The 21,567-nt window shown below is 39.6% G+C and overlaps 2 protein-coding genes across 2 annotated transcripts in view; one reads left to right on the forward strand and one right to left on the reverse strand.

Moving 5' to 3' along the window:
- Positions 1-21,567, reverse strand: part of ELSPBP1 (epididymal sperm binding protein 1) — a 43,876-nt gene that overhangs the window by 12,273 nt on the left and 10,036 nt on the right. Inside the window, exons 4-5 of the mRNA XM_006180888.3 lie at positions 3,188-3,271; positions 1,596-1,684 (exon numbers count right to left, since the gene is read on the reverse strand). Coding sequence (XP_006180950.1) covers positions 1,596-1,665 — 70 coding nt within the window. The 5' untranslated portion in view covers positions 1,666-1,684; positions 3,188-3,271. The remainder of the gene's footprint in view (positions 1-1,595; positions 1,685-3,187; positions 3,272-21,567) is intronic.
- Positions 5,143-14,628, forward strand: LOC102520995 (binder of sperm protein homolog 1). The gene is made up of 4 exons (XM_032487394.1): positions 5,143-5,147; positions 12,082-12,158; positions 13,979-14,110; positions 14,454-14,628. The coding sequence occupies exons 1-4, from the start codon at positions 5,143-5,145 to the stop codon at positions 14,594-14,596; spliced, it is 357 nt and encodes a 118-aa protein (XP_032343285.1). The 3' UTR covers positions 14,597-14,628.

The following is a 21,567-nucleotide window of genomic DNA, read 5'->3' on the forward strand; positions in this document are numbered from 1 at the left end:
GTCTGTTACAACGGCTACCCTCGCTGGCCTGATAATTACACATCTTTTTGATACAAATCCAGGGGTTCATGGACTCCAGTGCTTGCCAAGTGACCCCAAATTAGGAATCTCTGGAATATAGAATGTGATCACTGAAACGGGAATTCACGGGATCAAAGTGTAATGAATATGGGAGTGTTTCTTGAACCTTTTCCAAGGGAGAAAAATGTGTCAGGCAGAAAAAGATTCTAATATGGAGACTGTTTTACCATACCTAGAGTGAACTATGTATAATCAAGTTCTCTCTTTATTCTGCTTCGATGTGTACTGTACAATCTTTGGGTGGTTAATTTAGATTCCTAGATACATTAAGTGTGTAGCCTCACACCCACTAGAGCGGACACAATATTTTTTGTACCAATCCAATTAAAAAAAATTTTTTTTATTTTGGGTTTTTTTTTTTTAAACACCTTTATTTGGGTAAAGATACTATTTTTTAAGCAGAAAACAACACAGTGGCAAGGATTTGGGAAACACGGAACCCTTGTGCACTGCTGGTGGGAATGTAAAATGGCACAGCTGCTATGGGAAATTGTATGGCTGTTCCTCAAAAATTTAAAAACAGAGTTACCCTATGACCCAGCAAGTCCACTCCCGAGTGTATACTCAAAATAATTGAAAGTAGGTTCTCAAAGAGATGTTTCTAACACCCAGGTTCAAAACAGCATTGTTCACAATAGCCAGAAGGTGGAAACAATCCAAGTGTCCATCAATGGATGACTGGATAAATAAAAGTGAGGTGCATATATATATTTATTATGTATTTTATATATATATGTATATACACACATACATAGATGTATAATGGAATATCATTCAGCCTTGAAAGGAAATTCTGGCACATTCTGCAGCATGGATGGTCTCTGAGTACATTATGCTAAGCCAGTCACAAAAATGCAAATGTTACATGATTCTACTTACAGGAGGTACCTACTGTAATCAAATTTGTAAAGCCAGGAGGTATAACGGTGGTTGCCAGGGGCAAGGGAGAGGGTGGAATGGGAGCTGTTTAACGGGTACAGAGTTTTAACTTTACAAAATGAAGAGTGCTGGATGCTCGCTGCACAACTATGTGACTGTACTTACTACTGAACTGTGCACCAAAAAAATGATCAAGAAGGTACATTTTATGTTCTGTGTACTTTACCACAATCTAAAAAAATGAGTATGAAGGGAGTGTCCAAGTAGGGGGTCTAGAGATTTCAGTGCATTGGAATTATTGAACCCCTCTTTTTAATTCATATATTTGCCTTCCCCCTGCCATGCTGAGTGTTATAAAAGATGCTTGTGTCTGTTATTTTATTTAATCTGTAAAATAGCCCCATGAGGTAAACGCCATTATTCCTCATTCAAGGTTGAGCACTTACTTTAGAGACGTTACATCGCATGAGCAAGGTCACACAGAGAAAAAGTAGCAGATCCAGGGTCTAAACCCCACGTCTATGCGAGATTTCTACTAAAGTATCTCCTCCCTACTTGGATCCCGTAATCCTTACTTTGGTCCATTCACTTTTTCCCGTTTCTAAATCCTCCCCATCATTTCCCAGTATACTTACCTCCACTTGTTTCACAGGAGGAGAGGAGGAAAGTCACGTATCCCACCAGGTAACTGGACCATCCATACATCTCGACTGGCCTCTTCTCCCTGGATTGAAGGACGACAAAAACTTTGCTCCCAAGGGTTTCTTTTCTCTTCCACTAACTCCCAGGTTTGATGTCATGGGTGCCATTTTCTTTCTATCCCCAGAGGGTGATAAAGAATAACTTATTCTTATAGAAAAGATAATTACCTCTACTGCCATTATGGATGGAAAGGAGAGACAAAGCATTTGCTGAGCACTTACTGTATTCCAGGCTAGATGCTCAAATCACTTCATGCCACTTGGTTCTCAAACATCAAATAACAAACATTTTCCACCCCACTTTCTGGATGAGGAAATTGAGGCTCAAGAAGCCAAGTAATCTGCCTGAGGAAGTGGTAGGATTCTAGCCAACATAAATGACTATAAATTATATCGGATTTTCAACTGGGCAATCAGTGCCCCTAACCCCCACATTGTTGAAGGGTTAACTGTACCTCTTAACTCGTGATAATTGCTGTGCAGGAGAACAGAGGCTGTGAAAAAGACGAACTGGGGGCAAGGTTACTCTTGATTGACAGGTCAGGGGAGGCTCTTTTGAGAAATTCATTCTTTAATTCAGAATTCTCCACCATATTTATAATAAAATCCACAGTCCATGCCAAGCCCTTCCCCTTGAAACTCATTCATTATCACTCTTGCTTTCCCTTGATCTGTACCCTAGTCTTTTTACTGTTTCTTGCATGAGCCAGCTGAGTTTGTTTTTATCTCAGGGCCTTGCTCTTCTCCCCGCCACGCCATGCTTTCCTATCGGATGCTTTCCTGTCCGCCCTCAACCCCAGCCCACACATTTGCATAGTTTGCTTCTTTGTGCCGGAAAGGATTTTGCACACAATTGAGGAGTTGATGTGGGCTGATATTCTGCAATGTTAATGGGTCCACTTGAATCAAGTCATGCATATTAAAAGAACGTATGTTGGGGGTGGTTCAAGACAAAGATTGAACTGTGAAGTGAGCCTTAATAGCCAAATGCCTGGAACACTCAGGTTAGGACCGAGTTATTCTTCCAAAGCAAAGCGTTCAAACGCTTTGGAAGACATTTTGTCTCGGGCCGTGGGGTAGTTGGGGCTGGCATCCTGCCACTGTCACCATGTTGTTGGTTGGTAGGAAAGAGGGTTGCTGTGGCTTTGGAGTCAACCCACAGTCAGATGTGGGTGCAGTTTTCTCAGTCATCAAGTGAGGGACAATAAAACCAGTAAGATCTTATTATAAGTGGGGTAGATGCTAGAAAGCACTTTGCAAATGGCAGAGGGCGTGCCAGGTAGATAATAACGACCATTTACGAATCTGGGGGAGAATCAAATGTTACCACTTCCTCTAAACCCTTTACCTACAGTTTCATGCTTCTGTCCCTGCCTCCTCCAAAACCCCAATATCTATACCTTCATTAACTCATTAACCTCAAGTTTTCATTTACCCCTCTTCCCAAGATTCAAATTTAATTAATATTTTTTTTTGCTGATATACTCAGATCCCCAAAGGCAGAACTTTGTAATGCTTAAAATCACCTGAACTGGATTTGAATGCTTTGCCTCTTACTTCCTTTATGACCTTAAAATAGTTATTCGTCGCTCTGGGTCTCAGTTCTTCATCTGTAAAATAGAGACAGTGATCATTGCTGTTGGCTCAGAAAGTTAGTACGAGGTAGTTAGAAGATGCTGTGGTAGGCAGAACAGCCATTACCACCAAAAAGGTGTCCACGCCCTGGTCCCTGGAACCTGGGAATCTGTTCTATTACGTGGTAAGATTGGGTTAAGGATCTTGTGATGGGGGGATTACCCTGGATTATCTGAGTGGGCTCAATGTAATTACAAGAGTCCTTGTAAGAAGCAAAGGGAGGGTCAGAAAATCAGATGTAACACTGGAAGCAGAGGTTAGAATGATGCAAGGAAGGGGCCACGAGCCAAGGAATGCCAGTGGTCTCTAGAATCTGGAAAAGCTGGGAGATGGGTTCTCCCCTAGAACCACCAGAAGGCACACAGCCCTGCCAACACCTTGATTTTTGCCCAGTGAGTCTTCTGACCTACAGAGTATAAGAGCATAAATTTGTGCTGTTTTCAGCCAGGTAATTTATTACAGCAGCCTCAGGAAACAAATATAGACACAAAGGGCTTAGAACACCACCTGGCCCATAAAATGCACTTAATGAGTATCAGTTGTCATCATTTTCATCATCACTGCCTCCGTCAGGGTCAGTCATCCTGGCAGATGTCCAGAAAAGATTGTTTCAAACCCCAGACCTCCTTCTCAAGCTGGCTGTGTAGCTTCAGACTAGCCATTTCACCACCCAGACTTTCCACGGTCACAACCGTTAAGTATATTCTTGGTTATGGCTTTGGCAGAGGATGGTCAGACTCCTCCAGGTGACCTTGAATGTGTTATGGAATGTGACTGACTTTCAATGTCCTCATCTGTATATGGGACTACTGAAATCGATCCCATAGGGTTGTTGTAAGAATTCAAAGAGACCATCCTCGCAGAATTCTTGGTCCATGGTGGGTGCTCAGTCATGGTTAACATTTACAGAGCATTTGCTGTGTGCAAGGTATAACTTTGAGCACTTCATTTAATTAGCATTTTTAAGCTTCTTCCTTCCTTCCTTTCTTCCTTCCTTCCTTCCTCCTTTCTTTCTTTCCTAATGGAGGTACTGGGGACTGAACCCAGGACCCTGTGCATGCTAAGCATGCACTCTACCACTGAGCTATACCCTCCCTCCAATTAGCATTTAATTGTCACAAAACCCTGTGAGGCAGGAACTATTATTAGCCTGTGTTATAGAAAAATAGGCATGGAAAGGTAAGGTAATAACCTATAAAGGGAGACCCATAACTCAAACTAAGTGACATAAAGAGCCTGTTCTCTTAATCATTATATCAAACTTCTAGAGTGCAATAATGCCATTTGGAGCAACATGGTTGGACCTATAGAGATGATCATAGTAAAGTAAGTCAGACAGAGAAAGACAAATACCATATGATATCATTTATATGTGGAATCTAAAAAAAAAAGATACAAATGAACTTACTTACAAAACAGAAAGAGACTCATAGACATAGAAAACAAGTGTATGGCTATCAAAGGGGAAGGGTGGGGGAGGGATAAATAAGGAGTTCGGGATCTGCACGTACAAACTGCTATATATAAAATCAACAGCAAGGTCCTACTGTCTAGCACAGGAAACTACATTCAGTATCTTGTAATAACCTAAAATGAAAAAGAGTATGTCTATATATAACTGCATCACTTTGCTGTACACCTGAAACTAACACTATAAATCAACTATACTTCAATAAAAAATAAAATATTTCAAAAATAATAAAATAAAATTTAAACATTTTAAGGTGGCTCCGTCACACAATGGATAGCTCGTTGGACTTCTAAAAAATTTTTAAAATACATAAGATGGTCAGTTTTAGGTTATGCATATTTTACTGCCATAAAAAATTATCAAAACCAATTCAGAATGCGGTAAGTGCCATGAAGACAATAAACAGGGTGATTTGGTAGATGGTGCCTGACGGGTGTCTGTGTTAGGCTGTCAGGGAGGTCTTCTCTGAGCAGCTGAGGTTTGAGCTACACAAAGTCGCCGGGAAGAGCGTTCCAGGCAAGAGGACTGGTGTCACAGTGGAGCAGAGAGAGAAGAGTGACATCCAGCCAACCAGGGTTCAAAGCCCACCTCTTCTATTTATCTACTGGGTGGCCTTGGGAAGGCCGTTTTACCTCTCTGACCTCCAGTTTTCAACGTTCTCATCTGTTAAGTGGAAGTCACAATCCAGCCGTGGAAGCTATCATGAGAATTACAGAAGCTCATGGGCTTAAGTTCACTGGAGTAGAGTGTCTTCAAAATACTGAGTCCTTCTGCTCCTCCCCAGCAGATAGCTCCATGTCTGAAACAAAACCTCTCACATAACTAATATACATAAAAGAGATAAAAAGCAAGATAAACAGCAAGATAAACAGGGAACCTTATTCAATATCTTGTAGTAACTTATGGTGAAAAAGAATATCGAAATGAATATATGTATGTTCCTGTATGACTGAAGCATTGCGCTGTACTCCAGAAACTGACAAAGCATTGTAAACTGACACAGCATTGTAAACTGACTAGACTTCAATAAAATATATTTTTTAAAAGAAGACCTCCTCACAAACACACACACCCCTCGTCTATTCCGGGAGGAAGAAGCAACAGGACCTCAGGACGATCTCTTTGAATCTCAGCTTTCTCCTTCATCAGACAGGAAGAGTGCGCCTTACCTTAGAGGGGTGCTACAAAGACTCATGGACCCATGGAGACGTTAGTGCACTGCCAGAAACTTAACAGGCAGTTTGTCCAGGCTACTTTCCTTCTCTTCCATTGCTTTTCCCCCAAGTTGGGATACAGGCAGCCTTCCTGAGCAATACATTTACTCATATAATCTGGCTTCACCCACTCCTTCGAGTTTCTTAACAGAGGAAGGAAGCTGCCCCCAAGACCCCCTCCCCACTTTCTCAGGCTTTTCGTTTCCAGAGCTCTAGAGCTGCGCCGTCCAGCGTGGTGGCCGTCAGCCACTCGTGCCTCTGGAGCACTTGAAATGTAACAAGTTCTAATTGCCATATGTCACAAGTATAAAACACTAGACTCTGAAGATGAAAAAAATGTCAAGTATCTCATGAATATTTGCTTCTGCTGATGATATGTTAAGACAGTATTTTGAATATCATAGTTCAGCAAAACATATTATTAAAATAAATCGCATCTGTTTCTTCTTACTTTTTCCCAGCGTGGCCACCACGATAGAGATGGCTCATGCCTAGCTTCCTCCACTGGACGGCACGTCCCTCCTTCTGTGCTTTGGGGCCCCCAGGTCCCGCTTCTCACACCCTCCCAGATTTCCAGGTTGAGGTGTACCTTTGAGAGAGTCCTTCTTGGCCCTAGCTGTCTCCACGAGCCCCTCTTTAAGGTTCTGTTCCCCAGATCTCTGGATTTCCGGGGGACTGGCCAGACTGTTTTGTCCCCAGCCTGCCTGTAGGATGAGACTGCAGCTCCCAGAAGGAGAGTTTTCTGTAAGTGGTTACAACCAAGGGCAATTTGGGTGGGATAGCCTCATGGTTAATGATGTCCCGCAATGACCTCATGCATATTCGTGAGGCCCATAAAATTCGATCATGTGTGTAGTAATGGGGTCTTGCGGGGGCTGGGGACAGGGACAGGAATGTTAATGAACAGAGGAGAAAGTGCTCCTGGATATTCAGCTACAAAGAAGTGGACAGATTTCAGCTGAATAATGAAAGACTAAGAGACTAAGAATTTTCTCATGTGAAGGGAAGCGTAGGAGAATCGAAACTAGCTCTCTGAAACACATTATTTGATCGTTCCTGATTTTTAAATTATATTTTCCCATTCTGGAACTTTTGGAAGAAGTCAAAAAAAAAAAACAAAACCCCACTCTCTTGCTAGCTTTCAGGACTGACACCACAGAGACCTACCAAATAATACAGTTGATTCCCCAATAGGACTTCTGGGTTTTACAGATGTGGAAACTGAGGCACAGATGGGCTTAGGAACCTGCCACATTGATAGGAAGAGCGGGACTTGAAGCATGCGCATCTGGGGTCTCATTTTATTGTCAATTTGGCGCCCTGTTCTCATTTCACAGGCTTGGGTGTTTTCAGAATAAGAGGCTTTGAGGTTCCCGTTTTCTCACATGGCAGCCCCCTGTCCACCGTCTGCTCGACCTCCGTCTCTGGCTCTGCCTTTACTTCTTCCTCTGAACCTTAGTAAGTCACTCTCTTTGTCAGTCTCGGCTGCACCGTCTTTCTTCTGCTCTCCCCCTTTCTCTCTCTGCCCGCGTCTCCTTTTCCCTCCTCTTTCTGTCTCTTTCTCTATTTCTGGCTTTGGATCCATCTCCCCTCTGTCTCCTGACTTTAAAATATCTATTTTTTCAAAAATATGTATATTTCAAATATATAGATATGTATGTATACATATATGTATTTCTCTCTTTTCTCGCCACTCTTGGCATTTGGCCAGTCTACGGCCTCGTTCAGTATCTTTCCTGGAATCTGCAAACGCTGGTTTGATCAATGATCTTTGTGATCACCTAGGCTGTTTCACTTTCCATGTGTATAAAATACATTTTACTATGCATGACATCAGCACTGCCAGCAAGGCATGTTGTTAAATTCACTTTTAATATATTAATACTCTTAAATATGAGTGTGCATTCTAGACTTGCCTGGCAAGTGAAACTGCCCGTGTATTTTAAACATAGAAATGATGTCACTGAGACTATACGTCTCATGAGTTAATACAAAAGCAAAATGCAACAATAATCAGTGCTATTGTGAAGACCATCACTTTCATACGAAGAAAAATCAGTTATTAAGCGGGGGAGGGTGTAGCTCAGTGGTAGAGCACATGCTTAGCGTGCATGAGGTCCTGGGTTCAACCCCCAGTACCTTCATTAAATAAATAAATAAATATCCTAATTACCTCTTCTCCACCCCCCTGAAAAAATGCCTATTATGGAGGAGCAGCAGAAGTCATGCAGTTGGGGTGTCAGGGAGGGGACTGTTTCCTTCTCTGTTCCTCTTGAGTTCTTGCAGCTGGACTCATCAACACAGGACAAATGGAAGAAAAAGAGACAGATTTTCATTGTGCTCATGGGGGTCTCATAGAAACGGGACCTAAGGAGTAGCCAAAGTAGGCAGCTTTTATATCTTTTAAGTAAAGGAACAATTGATTTGTGAGGAATTGACGGGACAAAGAAACCTAGGTTTTGGGTGCTGGATTTGTGGAGAATCTAAACAGAGTTTGGGCTGGGGACAGTAAATTAAAGAAGTAACAAGGTTTATTTTATGCAGGCTTCTTGGCTCTGAATTCACCACCTTTGATCATAAGGGTGTCCTTCCACCTCCAGATGCAGAGGGTGCACATTTCACAAGAGAGGTTTAATTTCCTGCTTTCGGGGGGACAGAGGAGGGTAAGAGTTTCTTTCTTACATCAGTTGTTTCTCAAGCAACTTCCATTCAAAACAATCAATGTTCCTTTGTGGCATATTTAGTGGGCAGCCCACTCTGATCTGATAGCTGTTGATACTTTGATGGTTGTCATTTGGGGTCAGGACTTCCTTCTGCCATTTTTGTCCTCAAAGGAAATTTTCATCTTACTGATAAAAATAACAGAGACAAAATGGTAGACATGCTTTCAACTTTTAAGAATATTAATTAAGAAGACAGGAGGAAAAAAATACAGGAGGGTGTGTCTCAGAATTCATAGTTCATTTCCTTTTCAGAGTTGCAAAATCTGAGTGACCATAAATGGTGCATTGCTTGTTCCCAGACCTGCACAGTCACCTGCAGCTCATTAGGTAAATCACCAAGGGCCACCAGAGAACACTGGTCCACACTGATCGTTCCCAGAGCTTACGCAGAGATGCTTGGGTGGGGGAAGCAAACCGGCTTCTCCAGGCAGCCCCCTGGAACCCTCCAGGGGATTGTTCGGCCCTGGGCTTTCAAAGATCCATAAGGTCCAAGACATGGTTGAATCTCTGACTGTTCCTGTGATTCTTGAGGATTGTTGTCATAGAAACCACCAGGAATTTCTCATCATGGCTCTAATCCTTGTCTTCTTGATTGCCAGTTAATTATTTCCTTTTATGTATTTCATCCTATGCAAGGGGGGTGGTCTAGCTTTGGGGCAGAGAGAGAGAGAAAAAGGATAAAGACAAGGAGGAGGATGAAAAGGTGGTGGGGGAAGGGGGCATTAGAAGTAGGAAGGGGAGGGACTAAGGAGGTGACTGGGGCCAATGGAAGAACAGGAGAGGGAGGAGAAGGAACTAGGGAGAAGGAGGAGAGAGGAGGAGACAGGAGGAGAGAGGAGGAGACAGGAGGAGACAGTGGTTGTGGCTATAAAATCCTGAGGATGAGCTGGTGGACCAGCAGTCCCTGGAGGAAGGAGGATGGTGCTGCCCATGGTGCTTCTGTTGGTTTGGGTCTGCTGGCTTCACAACGTGGCTGGTCTCCAACTTGGAGGTGAGGAGCAGTGTGACAGCGGCTGGGGTTGGACATTTAAAAACCGAGTCTTTGTACATCTCCTGCCATATGTGATCAAAGCTGAGATGCCATGGAGGGTAAAGGCCATCCTTATTTCATGGACCCTCAGAAAGAAAAACACACTCGTGTTTTTGAGGTATTTCCATTCAAGAGACACGATCCACTGACAGCCTTCTTAAAACAAAGAAGTAGATTCGACAAATAAAAACATAAGGACGGGAATGTACATTAGGAAATTTTATTGGCCAGAGTCGTGTTACTTGATCACCACGTGTCTTCTTCTGCACTAATATATTCTAAATGCCATCTGTTCCCCTCTCTCCTTCCCCAACGCGTCCCACCTCCCTCCAGGTAGAGGTGTCTCCTGGCTCCATCTGTGACCTCCCGCAAGGCTCTGAGCCTCAGGGTCTTGCTCTGAGTTTTCTTCATCCATTCATCCATCCAATGACATTTAGGCTGTTTCCATGTCTTGGCGATTGTGATCAATGCTGCAGTGAACACGGGAGTGCAGCTATGTCTTCAAGATCTTGGTTTCAATTCTTTCAGATAAATGCCCGCAAGTAGAGTTGCTGGATCCTATGGTAATTCTATTTTTAATATTTGGAGCAACTTCTATACTGTTTTCCACAGCGGCTGCATCATTTTACATTCCCGCCACAAACATTCCGTAATTCCTAATATTATGATTCGGTCAGGTTTTCTTTTAAAAACGTTTAAAATTCTTTGTGTCAGGGAAACATTCCCATGTCCTCCAAAGAATTGCTAATGCCCTCCCCTCTGTGAGTGGCAGAAAAAATTTCTAGAGACATTTCTCAGTTTGCTCACTAGAAATGTTTGAGTGAGACTTGCAGTGGAATTTTATCGCACAGGTGATATTGTATTACTTTTGCGTTGTGTTAATTTTGCTTTCTTTTTTAAGGCTGAACATTCCATCATAGGTATATACCATATTTTGTTTATCCAATTATTCATCAGTGGATATTTGGGTTGTTTCCACCTTTTGGCTATTGTGAATAATGCTGCTGTGAACATGAGTGTGCAAATACCTGTTTGACTTACTGATTTTAGTTTTCTTGGGAACATACCCAGGAGAAGACATTATCAGGATTTTTTTAAATCTCAGCTGGTAATTCTAATATGTAGCAAAGTTTGTGAACCACTGCTCTCGTCCATCATGGATATTTATTAATATGAATATTAATATGACTCAGGAAAAAGTTTTAATTTCCAGCCACCTTGGCAGCCAGAAGGATTCAGCTGAAACATAACCTTGTGGGATGAGAAAAGCAAAACAAAAAACACGAGCAAATAAGTAAACAGTCATTAAATAAACAAAAAGTACAATTTTGATGCATCGCCTTCAAAATGTTATTGTTCTTACTCAAATAGAATTTGGTAAAGTATTTTATTTCATTTTAAAGCTTAATCTAGTGAAATAAATATTTGCTTAAAATTGTGTCTTTCAGATGAATTTCCACCAACTGTTGGTGAGTTGATCAAAACTGTTTTTAAATTTTGCAATAAAATGTAAAGCCATTGAATATCATGCTTTTTTTCCTGGTAAGAAATCATATTTTTCATGAAACCACAATTTTATGTCCTTGTATATAAGATAAGTACATTCCATGTTTAAAGAAAAGTTAAGGAAAAGAAGAAAGAAATCATAATGTGATTTTATTTTTGCAAAAATAGAGCCTTCTAGAACATAATGAAATGGAAAATTTCTTTTGTCACCTAGAGATGAAGTGCAAATGTTTCCATATCTATTCATGTGCTCATCTTTGTTAATTCCTCATATTAAAAAGCTATATTTTATTTTTAAATTTCCTTAGTGATTGATATTTTTCAATTTATCTGTTTTTTTTTTGTTTTGCTTTGTTTTTACTGTTATTAATCATGCCAAAATGAGCATTCTTAACCTGCATGTCATTCCAACTAAAACCAGGAAAGCACAGAGGTTTCTATTGTAACCAGTACTAATTACCATTATTGGGAGGGGATGGTTCTAACATATGTGATATTTCCAAAAGGAAATAATATATAAGGAAAAAATTATTTTATGATTGTATACTTGAAATCCCTAGGAAAACTCGTTTTCGTTTCAGTAAGAGAATCTGGCTATAAGGCTGGATCTAAGCTAGACATACAAGAGTCAGCAGTTTTTCTCTGTACTGGTAAGAACCAACTAGACATTTATAGAAAAGGAAATCATTCTATTTTACATCAACGCCAAAAAAAATGCTTCGGAGTTAAATCAGCAGGAAGTATGCAGGACTTCTATAAAGTGAATAATAAAGTCCTGTTGAAGAATATAAAACAAGTTGTTTTTTTTTAAAAAGGCTCATGCCCTGGTCTTGGTTGGAAGACATGAGAATAGTGAAATAAATGTCAGCTTCAAATTTTATTTTTCAGAAACTATCACTCACCTTCCAGAAGTCAAAGGTAAGTTGATCAGAAAACTTTCACTATTAAAACATACTTTCTTTTAATTTTGTAAAAATAGAGAGATCTGTGGGGGGTTTTTTTCTGGTTAAAAAAAATCTTTTTTCTTTTCTCATAAAATGTAACATAAGTATCTTGTAAACAGAGAAAGAAAAATGAGAAAGAGAAATCACTCTGAACTTTCACTGGCACTGTATGTTTCTAGTCTTTAATTTCTGCCGATCTAATAGAGAATACCTGATTTTAAAATTCATATAGAAAAACTCATATAGAAAAAACGCCCAATAGTGATGAGGAATATTATGAGCAAAAATAGTGCCGGGGTGAAGAAACAACTTGTATTATCAGATATTTAAACAAACCACAAATATAGCAATATAAGTAGCATGGTGTCAGCCTAGAAAGAATCAAAGAAGAAAAGAAGAAAAAAGAAGAAATACTCTTTTTGTTGCTTGCTGCCCCCAGACCCTGTTCATTTGACCCCCATCTACCCCACGTCTCCAGTAATTTCAAAACACTTGATAGGAAATATAGACTGGATCCCAGGATGGATTCGAATCTAATACATGGTTTCAAATGTGTGCATGTTTAGAGGTACAAGCGGTTTATTTTACTGTCAATTTGTCTTATTGAATGTCTACTTGGAAGACAACAAAGTCGCACTCTCATCTTGTATTATGTACCAAAATAAATTTCTATTGAATCAAATTTCAAATGTAAAAGAAACAAAATCATTTAACGTAAGAAGAAAGTGGAGGAAAATATAGGTGTGTCTTGAGAACCAGGTCTTTTAAAGCATGACAGAAATCATCTGCTAGAGAAGTCAGCCTTTTAAAAGGGTATAGAAATGCTTCATGCCGGTGGAAATTCAGGTAAAAGAGGGCACTGGTGGGAAGCATGAATTACTATTATCCTTTGAGAGACCAATATCCATAGATGTTAAAAATTCAATGCACTTTAACCTAAAAACCTTACTTTGGAGAGTCTACGCTATAGAAACAAATGCTTTGATGCATAAGGCTTTACGTACATGGAATGCTTGCTGCGTCTTATTTATAGAGGGAAAAAAATCTGAATTCGGAATATATTGAGTAAATTGGGGCACCATCCATATCATAAATTATGAGTTAACAGTGGAAAGAGGTAAGAGCTACAGAAGTTAAAAGGATAAATGTTAAAGGATTTCTATGATGTGTTAAGTTAGAAAGTCAAGTTATGGAGATAAAGTATGATTCATTTCAGGAGGGAGCAAAAATCTGTGTGTGTGCCTGTGTGTGTGTGTATAATATATAAATAATTTCTGTCAATGTGAAAAGATACAAATCAGGCTATATACATTGTGTGTTTGTGTGTGTGTGTATAATATATAAATAATTTCTGTCAATGTGAAAAGATACAAATCAGGCTATATACATTGTGTGTTTGTGTGTGTGTGTTTGTGTGTGTGTGTATGTGTGTAAATGCCCATGATGGTGGGAGGGGATGAAGAAAAGAGATAGGGGAAGGCAGAAATCATTTAATAGATGCCCGCATTTATGTTTCTAAGCTTAGAATAGATTTCTAGAACTGGGGCCAACTGCTAAGCAAAATTTCAAGACTGTTTATACCATGGGAAAAGGTGGGACAGAAATACTAGTATAAAACAAAACAATTTTATCAGTAGAGGTCCAACAGCCCTGCTATTGTGTGACTCAATAGAGTTCAATAGAACTAGGTCCTGGCTTTGATTTCAGAGTGCAAACACCTGTAGCAGCAAAGTAGCTTTGTAACATCTCAACTAACTCCCCCAGAGAGGGACGAAGAATTTTTGTTCTCTCTAGATGGCAAGTGTTTCTTTCCATTCCACCACAGAGATGGAATCTTCTATGACTGTGTCAAGTTCAAGTCAAAACACAAGTGGTGCTCCTTGAATGAAACGTATCAAGGATACTGGAAATATTGTTCTGAAGAAGGTGAGTGTCTTGCCTCTGAACACAAGGTCTTGGGGACTGAGGGTCTGTGAGATTGCAAGAGGGTTCTGAAAAGGGAATCCAAAGTCTATTAAATTGTGAAAATAAAGTATGCACAGTTCTCTGACAGTACGAAAACCACATTATGAGAGCTCCAACCACATTATCATGAAAGGCAACCTTTCATCAGAACCTCAATCCCTCACCAATACTATTTCATATGCTTTTGCTGGACTAGAGCAGAGCAGACGGAGTGGGGTGTGTGTGTGTGTGTGTGTGTGTTTGACAAAGAGGAGGTACCAAATAGAAAGAGTTCTTATTTTGATTGCTTTTCCCTTTTCTATAGACTTTGCAAAATGTGTGTTTCCCTTCTGGTACAGACACCTGATATACTGGGAATGTACTGATGATGGGGATGCGTTTGGGAAAACATGGTGTTCACTGACCCAGAATTATAACAAGGATAAGATTTGGAAATACTGTGACTGATGGTGAGATTAACTGGGGGAGGGGATGAAGAGGTTTAATCATTCTCGTGGGAAAGAATCTACGGTTTTTGTTGGACAAGGAGGTAGGACCCTCACAAAAAAGGCTTTGTTTTTCTGAGGTATGAGTTGAAGGTGATCTGACTGTAAATAAGTTGGGGTTTTGATGACAGACTATGAGGTTTTGATTTGGAAACCTACACGCTAGTCTCAGCGCTTTTACTTGCTGATTGTGTAAAATTAGCCCCTTAAAAAAAATGTATGAATTTTAGGTGATAATGATGTGTCCATGTAGGTTCAGAAATCATAACAAATGTTGGGGGATGTCGATCATGGGGAAGGCTGTGCATGTGTCAGGGAATCTGTCTATCTTCTGCTCAATTTTGCTATGAACCTAAAACTGCCCTCAAAAAAGAAAGTCTGTTAAAATGCATTACCATAAGTCATTTTTGGGGAGTTCAAGATTTGCAGACACACTACTATATATAAAATAGATAAACAACAAGTTTCTACTGTCTAGCACAGGGAATAATATTCAATATCTTGTAGTAACCTATAATGAAAAAGAATGTGAAAAGGAATGTGTATATGGATGACTGAAACATTATGCCGTCCACCAGAAATTGATACCACATTGTAAACTGACCAGACTTCAATTTTTTTTTTTAAGTCACGTTTTAAAAAACAAAAAAGTGAGTGACAACTGAGGTGGGACCTGAGGCAGGATCATAGGTGTTGATGAGATGATGTGTTAGAGTGAACAGTCTGTTTTATGGCTGACCCAAGCTGCACTGTACATCTGCTTTAGGTGTCAAAGAAAAGAACACATTTCAAAATCAAAATGGAGTGACTATGGTTCAGGCATCCAAATAGAGCCAGGTGGTCCTTGTGGATGTGGTTTCTGAGACATTCCTCCATCACTGAGAACTTGACTTTTCACACTCGAGGATACCACCCATCATTCGCAAAACAATACCTGCCAGCAGCTGGCAGCTGTAACCTGATGGTCTCGAGGTCTTCCCTGGTTACTCTGCAACCATTGTGGACCCTAACCAAGCCTTGCGTAACAAGCACCCTTACTTCTTGCCAGCTCCAGTCCTAATTCTCGACAAACTTACATAATTTTGTGGCTTTGGCCTATATAGGCTTCTCCCATTTGTAGTCTAGGAGAACACAATTCAAGTGTTTCTGGAATCCGTGTCTCCCAGGTTATAGTTCTTAGTCTGTCTTAAATAAAACTCTTTTCTATTCCTGTTACTGATTGTTTATTATTTTTATTGACACCCCTCATAGGGAAAATAGGTATTTTCAAATACAAAGCAACAGTCCTTGATGAATTTTCAGGTCCTTAGCTGTTCAGATACTTCCTTTTCTGTTTGCTCTTTGCGAGTTTGTTAGGAGACATTTTTGGGATAAGCCTATGGAGAGTGTTTATTTGTTTTGCTTTTTTCCATTACTATGTAAAGATTCAGGTCCTAAGAAAAGATCAAAACCCTTCCATAAATGCAATTTGCCTCCAAGGGTCAAATGAAAACTAGTTGTCAAAGCTGTGAAGTATGCTTTCAAATCTGTTTCTATAACATGTGAACAATATTCAACAGCCGCCCCCCTACCCCCCATGCCAAGTCAGCTTTTCATCTACCATTTATTTTATACTGGCCTAACTGAACTATAGAATTTCAGATATTAGTGGGATGGGAAATGCCGTAAGTCTTACTGAAACATTAAATTGCAAAATGCAGTATAATAAATGTTTGAGTTCTTCTTGCAGGTTTTAAAATTATAAAGTTTCAAAAGAAAATAGAAACAAAAGTAGCAATCTAAAAAAAAAAAAATGGACATAAGAGCTCACAGAACTCAGTATCAAAAAACAAACAACCTGATTCAAAAATGGGCAGAAGACCTGAACAGACATTTTTCCAAAGAAGACATACAGATGGCCAACGTGCACAATATCATTAACCATCAGGGAAATGCAAATCACAACCACAATGAAATATCACCTCACACCTGTCAGAATGGCTATTACCAGAGACAAGAAATAGCAAGTGTTGATGAGGATGTAGAGAAAAAGAAACTCTCATGTTTTGTTGGTGGGAATGTAAATTGCTGCAGCTACTATGAAAAACAGTACGGTGGTGCTTCAGAAACATAAAAATAGAGCTACCAGTTGATCCAGCAATCCCACTTCTGAGCATTTATTCAAATGAAATGAAAAGATTAATTCTAAAAGAGATATGCACTCCTATGTTCATTGCAGTATTAGTTACAGTACCTAAGATATGAAAGCAACCTAAGTGCCCATCAATAGATGAACAGATAAAGAAGTGGCAGATAGATAAATAGAAAGACAGACAAACAGATAGACAGATAGAAAATAGACAGATATAGAGATATTAGCATTGGGAGGGAGGACACAAACAAATGAGATCTTGCCATTTGCAACAACATGGATGGACCGAGAGGGTGCTATGCTACATGAAATAAGTCAGAGAAAAACAAATACTATATGATATCATTTATAAGTGGAATTTAAAAAGTAAAACAAATGAACAAACAAAACAGAAACAGAGATACAGAGAACAAACTGGTCATTGCCAGAGCAGAGTGGGTGGTAGGGGAACGAATGAAATAGCGAAAGGGGATTAAGAGGTACAAATTTCCAGCTATAAAATAAGTAAGTCATGGGGACATAACGTACAAGTAGGGAACATAGTCAATAATACTGTAACAACTTTGTATGGTGACGCATAGTAACTGGTCTTATTGTGGTGATCATTTCATAATGTATAAAAATATTGAATCACTATGCTGTACACCTGAAATGAACATAGTATTGTATGTTAATTACAACTCAATAAAAAATTTAAAATGTACAGTTTGAATACATCTTTTGGATCTAAACAAGAGGTTCTAGTGAAAAAACAGAATTCTCTTTAATTTGACATATGAGTTATAACTGGTAAATGCAGGGACCTTTGTCTCATTCATCGCTGTGTCCTCAGCATTGAGAGAAAGACACTGGTTTAAAGAGGAAGCATAATAAATATTTGTAGACTGAATCTCTCAGAATCCTAGCAGCTGGGAGTCCAGAGTGCAGTGTTCAGGAGCATGACTCTCTCACTCCCACTGGCCATCCGCTAGGTCGTTTCTGGTGGCCATGGAGTGTGGTGGAAGTCCTGTGACTGCTTCTTCTGGGGGAGCTGCCCTTTACCCACTCATGTGTTTCTGGTGGGATTTCCAATATGGCACCACACCTCTATGAGTGCAGTGATAAGAATATCATCCAAGTGTACCTTGATTCTTTCCCAGAAATGTGACTTTTGAGTAAGTAGATACGCCCCAAGAGGAGTGAGGAACTTCCTTGGTCACCTTATGTAGAAGCTGGAAAGAGATGGTCCAGGACCTCCTTCAGGTCTTATCTTCACGTTGCTGGGTTGTTCAGCTCTCTTTTTGAATTCTATGAGCCACCCAGAGCCTTCTAATAAATGCTGGGGCTCTTCATTGGTTTGTTTGATGCCTACATTGGTCAAAGTTGACCGTTGGCTGTAGCTAAAAAACCCCGAGTCAGATGTTAATTCCACAGAATCAGGACAGACAACAGATCCTTAGGGAAATGTGATGGATTTGTGAGTGGCGATCAAGACGTAAGGGGACAAAAGATGGTGAAACCCCTAATCATGTTTTATTTTTAAATTTTTTTACTTAAAAAAATTTTATTGAAGTATAGTTGATTTATAATGTTAAGTTTCTAGTGTGCAACACGGTGATTCAGTTATACATATACATTCTTTTCTTTTTCATTATAGGCTATTACAAGCTATTGAATATAGTTCCCTGTGCTATACAGTAGGACTTTGTTGTTTATCTATTTTATATATAGTAGTTTGTATCTGCTAATCTCAAACTCCTAATTTATCCCTCTCCCCACCTTCCCCTTGGTAACTGTAAGTTTGTTTTCTATGTCTGTGAGTCAGTTTCTGTTTCGTAAATAAGTTCATTTGTACCATTTTTTAGATTCCACGAATAAGTGATATCATATGATATTTGTCTTTCTCCATCTGACTTACTTCACTTAGTATGATAATATCTAGGTCCATCCATCTTGCTGAAAATGGCTATTTCATTTTTTATGGCTAAGTAGTATTCCACTGTGTGTGTATGTGTGTGTGTTTGTGTGTGTGTGTGGAGGAGGAGGAGTATCCCATTGTGTGGGATATTTTTTATCCAATCATCTGTCAGTGGACATTCAGGTTGCTTCCATGTCTTGGCTATTGTAAGTAGTGCTACTGTGAACATTGGGGTGCATGTATCTTTTCGAATTAGAGTTTCCTCCAGATATATGCCCAGGAGTAGATCGCTGGGTCATATGGCAAGTCCTTTTTTTAGCTTTTTAAGGAATTTCCATACAGTTTTCCATAATGGCTGTACCAAACTACATTCCTACCAACAGTATAGAAGGGTTCCTTTTTCTCCAGACCCTCTCCAGCATTTATTATTTGTAAACCTCTTGATGATGGCCATTCTGACTGGTGTGAGTTGATACCCCATTGTAGTTTTAATTTGCATTTCTCTGATAATTAGCTATATTAAGCACTTTTTCATGTGCCTATTGGCCATCTGTATGTCTTCTTTGGAAAAATGTCTATTTAGGTTTTCTGCCCATTTTTTTTTTTTTTTTTGCTTCTAATCATGTTTTATAATGAATTTTAGCATCAGCCCATGCAGAGGTGAAACAGATAAGATGATGATGAATTGGACCATCGGAAATGCTGTTGTGTAGGTAAAACATGGCTAGATGTTAGCAGTTTCCTGTATTTCAACCCAGTATCGTCCCAAAGCCCGTGTCCCACTGAGAGGGAGTACCCGGGCCAGGTCATTCCTTCTAAAGATATTGGATAAAATCAGGAAATAGATGTTCAAATTAAAATTTTGCTTCAGGGTCTACAATCAAAATAAGATTTTTGTGTGTGACTGTGCTGAAATAATTTCACACCCTATTGGCCATATGGCTAAACTGGCACCAAAAAAAATTCACTCAGAAATAGATACTTGAATATGTGAGTTCCTAAATGTCATGAAGCCAGTCCACTGCTGTTTCTCTTGTAATGAGGATTAGAATTTGACATGTTTGGGAGGACATAAAATTCAGAATCAGATGAGAAAAAATAATACCTGGTTAGAATTCCAAGAATTCACTGCCTGCTGTTTCCCATCACTGAGTCATGATTCTGGACTTGGCAAGTCATCTGGAATCACCCAGCTGTTTTTATTTAGTATTTGTGAAAGGCAGTTGGTTGCAGTTTCAATCATTTACTAATAATCGGTTAATGCAAATCTACACCAAAACTACAGGCATTATTCCAAGGTGTGTTTAGGCTTTTATAAGCCTGAAACAGACTATTGCAACATCAAAAGCCTAAACAACTCTTGGGATATATAAAATATCTTAAAACCTCCACCCTCAAACCCATCCATACCAAGTCAGAGAACACTTTGAGCAGTGTTTTTCAAACCGTGGGTCATGATATCAATTTAATGAAGCACTGCCAGCATTGTTTAAATTAAAAATGTGCTGTATAGCACAGGGAGCTATATTCAATGCCCTGTAATAGCGTATAATGAAAAAGAATATGAAAAGGAATATATGTGTGTAAGTGAATCACTATGCTGTACACCAGAAATTAACACCACATTATAAATCAACTATATGTCAATTTTTCTAAAGTTTTTAAAAGTGCTGCAGAATTGGATAGAAAATCACAGAGTGCATCATGTGTTTCCAATGCATTATTTCTAAAACATTTGAGTCCATTTTATAAGTAGATATGAGTGCCTTTATAAGTAAAAACCTATATATGCACCAGATCGTATTTTGAAATATATTCTTAGGGTAGATCATGGCAGGGGGGAGTCTGGAAACACTGTCTTTGTGGACCCCAAAGGCCCATCGTAATCTTTCATGAGGAATGGGCAATCCTCTAAAAAGAATGTTTCTGACTTGTCTTTCTAGTCTGGTGGAAAGGATTGTCTCTGAAATGGGTTTAATTGTCCCAGTGGAGAGCAGCGGGACCCACGGTGACTGAGCCCAGGTGGTGGCAGTTAGTCCTTAAGGCACAAAGGGATCATGGTTCTTGTAACAGGCATCAGGGACTAGTTATTAATTATATCCTAGACCCAGAGAGACATCTGGGGGTGATAAACAAAATATAGGTTTTTCTCAGAAATAAAAACAACTGACTAATCTCCCCATTTGGTCCACGTCAGGTCCCCTGGTGCCCACCCTTCTAATTCTCTTAGCTTTCACACATAAGTGAGGTCATACACTGTTTTTCTCGTGGCTTATTTCACTTAGCATAATGCCCTCCAAGTTCATCCATATTGTCACATATGGCAAGAGTTCCTTCTTTTTGAAGGCAGAATAATATTCCATTAAACATATAACATTTTCTTTATCCATTCACTCATTAATGGAGACTTAGATTGTTTCTGTATCTTGGCTGTTGTGAATTATGCTGCAGTGGACTTGGGGGTACAGCTCTCTCTTCAGGATAGTGACTTTTTTCCCTTTGGATATATACCCAGAAGTAGCATTGCTGGATCACATGGTAGTTCTATTTTTTGTTTTCTCAGGAACCTCTATGCTCTTTTCCACAATGTCTGTACCAGTGGGCAAAGACTTGAATAGACATTTTTCCGAAGAAGACTTACAAACGGCCAACAGGTATATGAAAAGGTACTCAACATCACTAATCATCAGGGAAATTCAGATCAGTTCCACAGTTATCATCTCACACCTGCTAGGATGGCTGTCATCAAAAAGTCAAAAGGTAGGTGTTGGCTGGGATGTGGAGGAAGGGGAACCCTCCCATGTTCTCCTTGAGGAATCCACTAGGGGTCAGGCTTGAGCTCATCACTGTTCAAGCTCCATGGGAAAGATGAAGTTCTGCCTCACATCTTAACCTGGACGCTTGG

The sequence above is a fragment of the Camelus ferus genome, chromosome 9 (genome assembly GCF_009834535.1).
Source record: "Camelus ferus isolate YT-003-E chromosome 9, BCGSAC_Cfer_1.0, whole genome shotgun sequence".
NCBI lineage: Eukaryota > Metazoa > Chordata > Mammalia > Artiodactyla > Camelidae > Camelus > Camelus ferus.